Source organism: Petromyzon marinus, chromosome 9 (genome assembly GCF_048934315.1).
Source record: "Petromyzon marinus isolate PM22_M1 ecotype Great Lakes invasive population chromosome 9, UKy_Petmar_22M1.pri1.0, whole genome shotgun sequence".
Lineage (NCBI taxonomy): Eukaryota > Metazoa > Chordata > Hyperoartia > Petromyzontiformes > Petromyzontidae > Petromyzon > Petromyzon marinus.
In genome coordinates this window covers 1,470,725-1,482,973 of record NC_133675.1, presented here as the reverse complement: position 1 = coordinate 1,482,973, position 12,249 = coordinate 1,470,725, and the positions used below count along the sequence as shown (strand labels likewise).

General features: G+C 55.2%; 1 protein-coding gene across 5 annotated transcripts in view; it reads left to right on the top strand.

Moving 5' to 3' along the window:
• Nucleotides 1-12,249, top strand: part of LOC116940724 (C-terminal-binding protein 1) — a 44,265-nt gene that overhangs the window by 30,777 nt on the left and 1,239 nt on the right. For all 5 annotated transcript variants that reach the window (XM_032950898.2, XM_032950899.2, XM_032950900.2 and 2 more), the window contains 5 exons: nucleotides 6,078-6,284; nucleotides 9,012-9,226; nucleotides 9,590-9,720; nucleotides 9,919-10,046; nucleotides 12,082-12,202. In XM_032950898.2, coding sequence (XP_032806789.1) covers nucleotides 6,078-6,284; nucleotides 9,012-9,226; nucleotides 9,590-9,720; nucleotides 9,919-10,046; nucleotides 12,082-12,202 — 802 coding nt within the window. The remainder of the gene's footprint in view (nucleotides 1-6,077; nucleotides 6,285-9,011; nucleotides 9,227-9,589; nucleotides 9,721-9,918; nucleotides 10,047-12,081; nucleotides 12,203-12,249) is intronic.

The following is a 12,249-nucleotide window of genomic DNA, read 5'->3' as shown; positions in this document are numbered from 1 at the left end:
AAACAACACTCGCGCGCGACTCAGGGGAGCCCACCGGGCATCGCGCTGACCTCGGTTAGGGGAGGGGTTTAAAAATAGCTCCATAATTCATGCGGGGGGGAGAGGTTTTTCAACAGCAGGCGAGTGTCGTGGTTGGTTGAGCGTGTGATTTGGTGGTTGTTTTGGTGAATGTGTGGTGTGATTGTGCCTGGTGTGCAGTTGGTTATATGGTTGGTGTGTGGTTAGTGTTTGGTTGATTGTATGGTTGGCATGTGTTTGGTTGTATGTTTCACCAGTGCTTGATTGTGTGCGTTGTTGTATGGTTGTTTTTTGATTGGTGTGTACTTGGTTGCAATGGACATTTTGTGGTTGAGCAGTTTTTGTGGTTGGTCATGTTGATTGCCTGGTTGGTTGTGTTATTGGCTGTCTCTTTTGTCATTGTATGGTTGTGTGGTTGGTTATGGTGTTTTGTGATTGGCCATTTGGTTGCGTGGTTGTGTCGCCTGGTTGTACCATGTGCCATGTTGTCGCATGGTTGTACCATGTTGTTACGTGGTTGTGTTGCCTGGTTGTGCCGCGTGGTTGTGCCATGTGGTTGCTTGGTTGTGCCATGCGGTTGCGTGGCTATGCCATGTGGTTGCGCCTTGTCGTTGCGTGGTTGCTCCGTGCTGTGGGGGCTCAGAGGGCACTGCCCGGTGGTAATGAGGCTGTGTGCCGCCAGATGGCGGAGATTGTGCAGAACCCAGAGCCCATTAGGCAGCTTATGCAGTCGCTCGGCAGTGGGTGGGGGCAGGTGAGGGCTGGGGGAGGAGGAGTGGGAGGAGGGCAATAGCTGGCGGCTAGACGAGAGGGAGGGTGGGTGAGTGAAAGTCCATGGCAGTGGATGGGGGCGTAGGGGGGGTTTGAGAGTGTCAGCAGGGAGGCAAGGGCAGGGGGGGTCGTGGGAAGCCTAGTGGTGGGTGTGGGGGTGGGGGATGGACCGAGCTGGGCTGGAGCATCTGGGCTGTTGGCAGCCTATCCACTGGAGGCCCAGGAGGGTTGTGGCGTGAGGGGCTCAGGGCCCCGACCCTGTCACTGTCGACGTGAAAACTCAATTCCGAAGCAGCCACCCGTCGCGCTCTCGGATTTGGATTATATAGCTGTACACACGTACTTGTCAATACGCGCCCGCACACAAGCACACACCACACACGTGTCATTACACACATGCGTGAGCCCTGGCCTAGAGTTAAATGCTCCCACGTGTGACGACTGAGAGCGCAGTCTCCGCGTGGAGGGAGAGAGACTTCCTGTGTTTTTGGTCGGCACAACACAGGGAATGCACAACGCACCACTTCACAGCCACTCGTTCAAAGCGGCCATTCAAACCTTGCTCGCAGCTTTCCAAGACGGCGCAGGTTGAACCCCCCACAGGGCCTCCGGCGGAGCAGTCGGGTCCCCCCTCATTCCCGGGTCCCTAAGACCCCCGGGAGCACCTGCGGCGCGAGGCCGTTGAAGCGCCGCTTATTGATCGCCCTCCCGCGCGTTGTTTCTGCTGCTCTAATTGAGTAATGGCGGCAATCCAGTGGGTCCCGGTGCACGCGCGAGCGCTAACAAGATGTTGGAAATTAATCTCGGCGCACGTGGGGGGGGGGGTTGGGAGGGAGGGGAGCAGTTTTTTTATTTTACAAAACGGACGCACGTGCAAACACCCGGCCTCCCGCTGCATCTTTTTTTAACTCGTCCACCGCCACGTTGGCGGTGCTGCTGTTGTGCTGGAGATTGTTTTTTTCTCACCGTTGAGATTGTAATCGCTATTTGGTCATGGCTGCCGAGTGTATTCTTTGGTTCAGGCGGTGGAAACTCGGGATGGAGGCTCAACTCTCGGCTCCCCCCACCCACTCTCCCCCCAACCGCTGCCTTGGAGACATCATTGGTGTTTGTCTCAATGCAAGGCATCAATGGGTGGTGTGTGATGTGTGGTGAGGTGTGTGTAACGGGTGTTTGGGTGTATGAGGAGTGTTTTTCGTGGGACTTGAGTTGTCATTTTTTACATGAGATTTGCACATCAGATGCAGTGCACTCTGTGTGAGTTGTGAAGTGTACATGCGGGGTGTGAGATCTGTGTGTGGTTCGTGACGTGCGTAGGGTGTTTGTGGTCTGTATGGAGTTGTAAAGCTTTGTCGGTCTTTTGTGAGATGTCGACGAGGTAAGTGATGAGCCATTGGTGTGAGACGGGGTGAATGGTTTATGCAGGGTGTAGGAGGAGTGAAGGCTGTTGGAGGTCGTGCCGTGCGGGCAGCAGAGCAAGGGTAGCCATGACCCCGAGGTGACCCCTGTCTGCTCGCTCGTTATAATCGCGTGGTGGGGGAATGGTCTCTGAGCGGGGTGTGTGGTGCCGCGTGCCAGCGCGCGCCCCGTCTCACCATCGGGCGTCCCACCTCGCCCGCCCGCCCTCTGGCCTCTCCCCCGGAAATCTGGTTTTTCACGAGCACCTCCGTCGGCGTTCGTGCACGCAGCTCACAGTTTACACAACGTGGACACAGATGCAGCCGCTCATTCGGTGGCATGTTGGCGCCCTTTGACAGTTTGGCCTGTGGGAGGATACCCATCTAATTTCCCATACACACCTCCCCTTGGGGTATACCCGTGCAGCACGTGTGCTCGGAGTGCGGGGATTGTGTCGAGTCGGTCTTAATCGGTGCTTGCTAACCACATTTTCCCCAGCAGTCCTGAAGGGTTTTGTTCTGTTCCATGTCTACATTTTTTTAATGCTTTGTTTATTTTTTGCCGTATAATAAAATAATAACAAAGGCCCTTTGCCAATTCATTGCTGGATGAAGGCCTCCCCACGCCTTATTGACCATACTTCACCACGTTAGTCAATGCTGTTTGGTTAAAACAAGACCGGTTCAGACATCACTCGCCGCTGTTTGGAAGCCATGGTCGGGAAATCGAACTAGGCGCACCAAATGTTGATAGTGTATTGTGAAGTGAACCAACGGTGGGGTGAATTTAGTCCGTGATGCCAAGAGCACGACCACTTGGAGTTTCGCGCCTGCCACCCACACCCGCAACATGTTGAGACGTGGCTAAGAGATGCCCACAACATTTTTGGGGCCGTGGTCAAAGTTAAACATGGGTCAAATCGATCGGGTTTGTCGGTACTGCGTACATCGTGGCAACTCTGATGATGACATTAGCAAGTCCCGGGTTAGGTTGTATCTGTGATCTAACTAACAGTCGCTGGGAACCGTACGCAAGTGGAACACCCCCCCCCAACTTCCGCAGCGTGGCTGTTTGCCCCTGAACCACAGCAGTAGTGAGACGGACACCACTTTTAAAAATCGCAGCTGCTGCGTGAATGCAGACAGGGGGAACTGGCGGCACAGCGGGGTTGGCAGTCGTCCAGTGCCGTGGGTGTTCACGCGTCGCACGTCCCGTTCTGTTGGGTTCATTAGTCTCCGCTCGCTCTTAACCCCACCGCCGCTGCCTTCTCCACCGCGCGGGACTCTAGCCTGCGGGGCCCGCGAGCCTCTTCACCCCGCCCCGCTTCCCCTCCCCCATACCCCCCCCCCCCTACAACGACCCCCTTCACCCGCAGGGACGATTCCGGACGTGGTTTTTATCGGGGCGGAGCGCGTGTGGTTAATCACCCGCGCCGCCACACGCCCCACCGGGCCACTGGGGTCTCGTTGACGCTCGATGAAGGAGGCGGAGGAGTGCACCACACCCAAGGGGCCTGTGTGTGTCTTGTTTCGCATGTCAGTGTTTGTGTGTATTGGTGTGCTTTTCTGTGATGTGTTTAGTGGTTTGTGTGGCTAGTGTGTTGCTGTTGTGCGTGTGGTTTTTGCTGCTGTGTTTGACTGGTTCTGTTATAACGTGTTGCTGTTGTGGTCTTTTGCTGTACGTTGCGTCATTGTGTTGTTGCTGTGCTGTTTATGGGATGTGTGTGCTGCTCTGGTGGTGTGTACATTGTTATGGTAGTGTGCGTTGTCATGGTTTGTTTTGTTATGGTGGAGTGGCTTAGTTTTGTTTTGTACTATTGTGATGTGTGTGACTGGTTTTGTGTGGCATAGTGCTGGGGCGTGGTGCTGTGTATGTGTTACTGTGTGTAACACATCCAGAGCGGTAAGTAGCTGTTAGCGCACTGCGCTATGAACCTGGTGACCCGTGTGGGTTCTATTCCCACTTACGGCCAACACCAGCGACGATTAACTGAACCGGTCCTGGGCCTCGCCTAGGTCGGCTCTGCCTCAAATGAGTACCTGGTGCGGTGTGTAAAGACATCGCCACTGGGGAGATGAAGGAGGTCGGGCGTGGTCCTGGCCACCCACCTCGTGTTCCTTGCTGGTCTTCATAGGTGCTCGCTAATAGCACTTGCCCCCAACAGTCTAAGGCTATATGGGGGATCTTTGTCTTCGTGCCGTGGTTGCATATGCCGTGGTGGTGGTGATGTATAACTGCGTGCATGGTGTTGTGTGTGTTATGTCAAGGTATGTATTGGTGTTAATGCATGCGTTGTATGTGTGTAACTGCGTGTGTGCCTGTGGGAAACGGTAGTATCTCGGTTAGCGCGATGCACTACAAGCCCAGTGACCCAGATTCGAATCCCGCTCACGACCAACACCGGTAACGATTAACTGAACCGGACCTGGGCCACCCCTAGGTCGACTGCTTTAAAATGAGTACCGAGTATAATGTGTAAACAAAGGTGGCCGGGCGTGGTGCTGGCCAACCACCCCCTCGTGTGCTGTGCTTGTGTAATTGCTTGCATGGTGGTGTGAGTATTTGTGCATGCGTGTGTGGCAGTTACTACATGGAGATGTGTTTAACACAGGCTTTCGTGACCAATATTATTCATAATCAAGGTTTTTTTTTTGTTAAATCGCATAAGTATAAATGTGTCGTAACCCTCCACCATCCGACACAGCCAGTAAGGTTACTCATGTAAACAACGCACCAATTAGTAACTACTTCAATCCACAACATTTAGAATTTGAGTGACTTTTCGCATCATCGGGCAAATCGCACGATGATGCTGGATGTAATTACCAGCATCGGTGGGCTGAAGTAGTAATTAATTGGCACGTTGTTTACGTTACAAACCTTACTGGCTCTCTCGGGTGGTGGAGGGTTACGACACATTTATACTTGCGCGATCTAACCCAAAAACCATTATTGTGGAAGTGTTGTGTTACTACATACGTGGTGTGCTTGTGTCACTGCGTGCGTATGTAACTGCGTGTCGTGTGTATGTAACTGTGTGCATGGTGTGTAACTGCGTGGTGCGTGTGTGTAACTGCGTGGTGCGTGTGTGTAACTGCGTGCGTGGTAGTGCGTTTGTGTAACTGCGTGCGTGGTAGTGCGTTTGTGTAACTGCGTGAGCGGGGGTGCCGCTTGGAGCAGCACTGCGTGGAGCAGTCTCGTGGGGGGGGAGCGCTGTGTCTGTTCGCTGTGCCAAGCGGTTAATGGTGCTCGTGTGCTGTGCTAGTGGAGCGTGGGCGAGCGTTTAGGAGGGGAGGGGTCGGGGGCCGGTGGGGGGTGCGGGTGTCGACGCAGCCTCGGGTGCCACAGTCATTAATTCCGCGCGCCGCACGCCGCCCTCCCAACCTCTGTCACGGATACTCACGCAGTAGACGGGGCGCGCAGTCTCGCCCGCGCTCTCCCTCTTATTAAAACAAAACCGTGAGAGGGAGAGAAGCCGCGGCGCAAAAAGAACACCCCCAGAATTCACGCCTTCGCGGCGCAAATTTATTACAAGCGGCTTACGCTGTCGCGCGGCACGAATGCCGAGGCGCGAAGTGTTTTGTCTATGGGCTGCTGCGAAAAAACCTAATACATTTCTTTACATCAAACGGAACCGCGGTTTCGGAAGACGGGGCACCGGTTGAGAACCTGCAGGGCGGACTGAGGGCTTCCTCCCCCCCACCACCTGGTGACGAGCACCCACCGAGCGTCACCGACACCGGTCCTCGCCGTGCGCCATCGTTTTCCAGATCGAGTTTCCCAGGGCGGAGATCCCCGAGGCAGCCGAAGGATTCCGCGGTGGTGGGTGGGTTTTGTGGCGGCGTCCGGAGATGTCGTTACTCAAGCCGACCTTTTCCCCCTCCGTGCAGGAATCGCGGTGAGCATCGTGCCGGGAGCGTGCGTGGAGGAGACTGCCGACTCGACGCTGTCGCACGTCCTCAACCTGTACCGGCGCACTGCCTGGCTGCACCAGAACCTGCGTGAGGGCACACGCGTCGCGTCCGTTGAGCAGGTGCGCGAGATGGCATCTGGCGCCGCGCGCATCCGCGGGGAGACGCTTGGCATCATCGGCTTTGGTGAGTTTGCACCACTTTACTCGCCGAGCCCAGCGCTCACCGATACACAGGGAGACCGGCGCTCACCGCTACTCATCAAGATCGGCGCTCACTGATACCGAGACCGGCGTTCACCGATACCGAGACCGGTGCTCACCGATACTCACCAAGACCGGTGCTTACCGATACCGAAGCTGGCGCTCACCGATACCAAGACCTGCAGTCACTGATACACACACAGACCGTCGCTCACCTCTGCACAGTGATTGACACTGGTGACCACTTGTACTGACTGATACAACATAACTGCTTCGTGCTGATAGCCACTGGTAACACTGATATACACTGAAATCACAGATACTGCTTCACCCTACCACTGATAACGTTAGAGCTGATACCAGTAACGCTGATAATCACTAATGCTGATAACGATACTAAGTGAAACACGAATACGTTCTCCTACGCTTACTCCTCCCGCTTAACACGCGTGCACACCATGCGTCGTTACGTGCTTGCTATGTGTCAGTCCACACACTGGACACCCTTGCAATTCAAATGGTTTTTTTTTTCTCGGTGAAATGTTTTAATATGAATTGAATAATCCACCACACTCTTACCACTCACTCACGTCAACTCCTCCACACTCACCTAAACCATCTCACTCACTCTCCACTTACTCACCACTCAGCTGTTCTCCACACTCTCACCACTCACCTATTCTCCACTCACCACTCACCTTTTCTCCACTCTATCACTCACCTGTTCTCCACTCTCTCACTCACCACTCACCGGTTCTCCACTCTCTCACTCACCACTCACTCGTTCTACACTCTCACCTGTTTTTTTACACGCTGTCACTTGCCACTCACCTGTTCTCCACTCTCTCACTCACTGCTCAGCTGTTCTCCACGCTCTCACTCACCTATTTTCTACTCTCTCACCACTCACTTGTTCTCCACTCACCATTTTCCTGTTTTCCACTCGCTCACTCATCACTCACCTGTTCTCCACTCTCTCACCACTCACCTGTTCTCCACTCTCTCTCACCTGTTTGTTTTTCACTCTCACCCGCCACTCACCTGTTTTCCACCCTCTCACTCACCTATTCTCCAATCTCTCACACTCACCTATTCTCCACTCGCTCACCACTCACCTATTCTACACTTTCTCACTCACCTGTTCTCCACTCACTCACCACTCACCTGTTCTCCACTCTCACTCACCTATCCTCCACTCTCTCACTCACCACTCACCTGTTGTCCACTCGCTCACCACTCACCTATTCTACACTTTCTCACTCACCACTCACCTGTTCTCCACTCGCTCACCACTCAACTGTTCTCCACTCTTTCACCACTGATCTATTCTCCACTCTGACTCACCACTCACCTAGTCTCCACTCTCTCTTACCCACCACTCACCTTTTCTCCACTCTCACCACTCACCTGTTCTCCACTCACTTGTTTTCCATTCTCTCACTCATCACTCACCTGTTCTCCACTCACTCACCACTCACCCATTTTCCATTCTCTCACCACTCACATGTTCTGCATTTTCACCACTCACCTATTCTCCACTCAATCGCTCATCACTCACCTGTTCTCCACTCTCTCACCACTTACCTATTTTCCACTCTCACCACTCACCTGTTCTCCACTCTCTCACCACTCACCTGTTTTCCACAATCACATTCGACACTCAACCTATTCTCCACTCTCTCACCACTCACGTTTTCTCCACTCTTTCACTCACCAATCACCTGTTCTCCACTCTCTCACCACTCACCTGTTTTCCACTCTCACACTCACCACTCAACCTGTTCTCCACTCTCTCACCACTCACCTGTTCTCCACTCTCTCACCAATCACCTGTTCTCCACTCTCTCACCAATCACCTGTTCTCCACTCTCACCACTCACCTGTTCTCCACTCTCACCACTCACCTGTTCTCCACTCTAACTCACCACTCACCTGTTCTCCACTCTAACTCACCACTCACCTATTATCCACTCTCTCACTCACCACTTCACCAGTTCTCCACTCTAACTCACCACTCACGTTTTCTCCACTTCAACTCACTACTCACCTATTCTCCACTCTCTCACTCACCACTCACCTATTATCCACTATCTTCACTCACCACTTCACCAGTTCTCCACTCGCTACTTCTCCTCTCACTCGTGTCTCAACTCCGTCTCCACTGCCGGCATCATCGGGGTTAAAGGAAACGCGCGGGGGAGAGATTCCGTGGAATTAATGCGGCGTCTGCGATATCGACCGCGCGCTCTGCCGGGGAGCCAGCCCGCGCCCAGGCAATCGTAGCACTCGTCACCGCGGCTTGTCAGCAGCCGCTGATTCCACTGGAGGGCGAAATCAACCACTGGACGAGGGCCGTGCCGACACTGGAGGGACGTGCGGCGGTGTTAACTCCACCGGCCGCACACTGCGCGAGTGTCTCGCTGCGTGGCGTCTTGCTGCGGCGGCGTTTGCGCTGTGAGCCGTGTGTCGCGCAGTATGGTAGTGCTGGTTTGCCAGTGATGCGGTGAACAGTGGTGACAGATTGAGCTGCGTCTGCTGTGGAGTGCCGCTTCTTTGTGATGGGTACTGCAGTGTCTGTTGATCTGTAATAAACGTGGCGAGTGGTGTTGAATACCGAGGTGGGTGGCGTGGCGGTGACGTGTGCTGTGCGAGTGCTGCGGCGAAACCGTGAGCGACGCCTTTTTGAGCCGCCTGTCCGCTGCGCGCTCAGGCCGCGTGGGGCAGGCCGTGGCGCTGCGCGCGCGCGCCTTTGGCTTCAGCGTGATGTTCTACGACCCGTACCTCGCCGACGGGGTCGAACGCTCCCTGGGCATCCAGAGGGTGGCCACCCTACAGGACCTCTTGTACAACAGCGACTGCGTGAGCCTGCACTGCAGCCTCAACGAGCACAACCACCACCTCATCAACGACTTCACCATCAAGCAGGTGAGCTGGCGCAACATCACGGTCCCGTCGCCGCCAAACTCACTGGCGCTCCCCACCGTCGCTGCTGCCACCTATCATCTCCGTTACCACCCGTCACGATTGTCACCTTCACCAACGCTGCCATAACCGACACCACCGCCAACGCCGTCGTCGCAAAACATCGTCGTCACCGTCGCCACCGAACACCATCAACCGCCAACACTATCATGACCACTGTCGCCAACTTCATTATTACCAACATTTCCAACACCCACCACCAGAAGCATCGCTCTTTCTAATCCCACCCCGTCACAACCCCCTCGGCGAGCTCCGCGGGTTTGTGTTTCCGTCTCGGTGTTAACGGCGACGGTGGCGACGGTGCAGATGCGGCAGGGTGCGTTCCTGGTGAACACAGCGCGCGGGGGGCTGGTGGACGAGAAGGCGTTGGCGCTCGCGCTCAAGGAGGGCCGCATCCGGGGAGCAGCACTCGACGTGCACGAGATGGAGCCCTACAGGTGGGCGCCACGGCGTCAGGCGCGTCCGCCACGCGGCCCGCGACCCCATCGTCACCTGTCGCACCGTCTGCCACCCTGTTGGATCCCCCCCCCCTTCTTCGCCCTCTCCACGCTCAGTCCCATCACCGCTTCTGTCGCGCTGCCATCGTCAATAAATGCCGACCGTTGCCCGCGTGTCACCCCGTGTCCCCCGCGCAGCGTGAACCAGGGTCCCCTGAAGGATGCCCCCAATCTGCTGTGCACGCCCCACACGGCCTGGTACAGCGAGCAGGCCTCCCTGGAGATGCGTGAGGAAGCTGCAAAGGAGGTCCGCCGGGCCATCACCGGTATGCAGCCACCACTCAATCCTCCTGCGCTCTGTATCCACGTAAATCCTAAACCCACCCTGAACCCTTATGCACCTACACGTACCTCAATCCATCCCGATCCCATCTACCATCCTGATCCCAACCCACACCCTCGTAAAGCCCCACGCGTGAACCCACCAGCTCCTGCGTGCACCCCAAATCCACGGCGCGTACGTTCCGTGCGCCGGCATGGGGGAGACTCTGCGTCCACGTGCGCGAACGCTACCGGGCGGGGGGGGAGAATCCTGCCGGAGACGCGCATCCCCTGCCCTCCCACCCCCCCTCCCCTACCCTGGCGCTCCACTCCCCCGCCCCTCGGACGCTCGTTGTCCTCGGCGCCACGACGGGGGTCCTCAGAGAGGGGACGAGAGCTCGTGTCACGATTCCTGTGGAGCTTCCACAGAGCAATTACGAGGCGTGTAATTTGTATTCCGGCTCCCGAGTCCCCCGCGCCGCCACCGCACACGCCTCCCTCTGCCTCGGGGACGCTTCTCGCTCCACCTGCCGCCGCAGCAGTAGATGAGTGCTGAGTGGCAGGGCAACGGCGCAATGGTAACGCTCCGTGCCTCGCAGCAAGAAGCGCTCTCGGTTCCTTTCCCGGGTTTTTTCGGGTTTCCTTCATAGCTAAAAATGTACACACAATGTAATTGGGTCGTGGCCAAACATGCTGTAAAATGTGGCCTGAGAATTACTCAATTGGGAATAAAAATCAACAACATTGCCCTCCACTGAAAATTCAGTGAGACGCTCCAAAATAGCCTTGAGATTCAGTAAGGCTTGCGTAAACAAGCATCGTGATAACAGAGCCAACAGTTGGTGCCCGGAGCTGCACATCAGCTCCTGCGTGCGTGTGTGTGTCTTGGGAGCAATAGCATAGTGGTTAGCACGCTGGATTACGAACCTGGTGGCCCTTGGTTCGATTGCCACTCATGGCTAATGTCGGCGATGAATATCTGAAGCAGTCCTAGGTCTCCCCTACGTTGCCTAAAATGAATAACCGTTGCGGTGTGTTCAATATCAGCAACGGGGAGACCCAAGATCCGTGGTGCTTCCTGTACGCTGGCCCGGCCTTCATAGGTGCTCGCTAACAGCGCTCGCCCCACCACCGTGTGTAGGCTATTTGGGGAATCTGTTTTTTGGTGAGGAGGTTGCCAGCCACTGATAGTTTTTTAGTTTAGTTTGGCGATTTTGTTTAACATTTATAAATGCTACACTAACAACAGTGAGAAAAATGCCAGTCCCTCTAATACACAGTAAATTGGCACTGTGGGGAGCACAGGCGGTGCTGCTGTCAGTCATCTCAGTCAATCCATAACACTTGGGTCTGTCCCCTGACCTCCTTCCTGCCAGCACTGAGCCTTCAAAACTTGACGTGATAGCCTCCAAATGCACCTAGCCTGGCACAAGTGCAGTGGTGTCATCACTGTCTATTAGTAGTTAATGGTCAGTGTGGGCTCGTGAAGGTGGAAAGTGGAGATGTAGCATCGTACAGTACAACAATGGATTTGCTGCACCGTGCTCTACTCACAACGTAGCCCCCAACAGTCTACGACAGCTGTTACGTCTATGGTGGGCGCCCATCCAATGACTGTCTAGGCTCAACTCAGTTTGGCGCCTGAGATTGTATGAAATCAGGCATTTTTCCGGATGATTAAATGGCCACAGTTGTGTGTAATTGTGTGGGGAACGATGGGGCAGTGGTTAGCGCACTGCACTACAAACACAGCGCCATCCGGGTTCGATTCCCACTCAGGGCCAATAACAATAGCGAATATCTGGACTGGTCCTGGGCCTCCCCTAGGTCGACTCAGCCTTAAATGAATACTTGGAGCGGTGCGTAAACTTTAGTTTCTGGGAGACAAGGTGGCTGGGGGTGTTGCTGGCCACACAACCCCTTCTTCGTGTGCCGTGCCGGCTTTTATAGGTGCTCGCTAACAGCACTTTCCTTTCATGGCCTGTGAAAGGCTTTACGGGGGGGAGGATCTTTTGTAATTGCGTGCGTGTGTGTACTCAGGACGCATCCCTGATGCCCTCAAGAACTGTGTGAACAAGGAGTTTTTCCCGACGGCGGCGTCGCACTGGGCGCCCATGGACCCCGGCGCTGTGCACCCCGAACTCAACGGGGCCGCGTACAGGTGCGCCGAGACCACGGGGATAATGATGACCGCGGGGATAATGATGA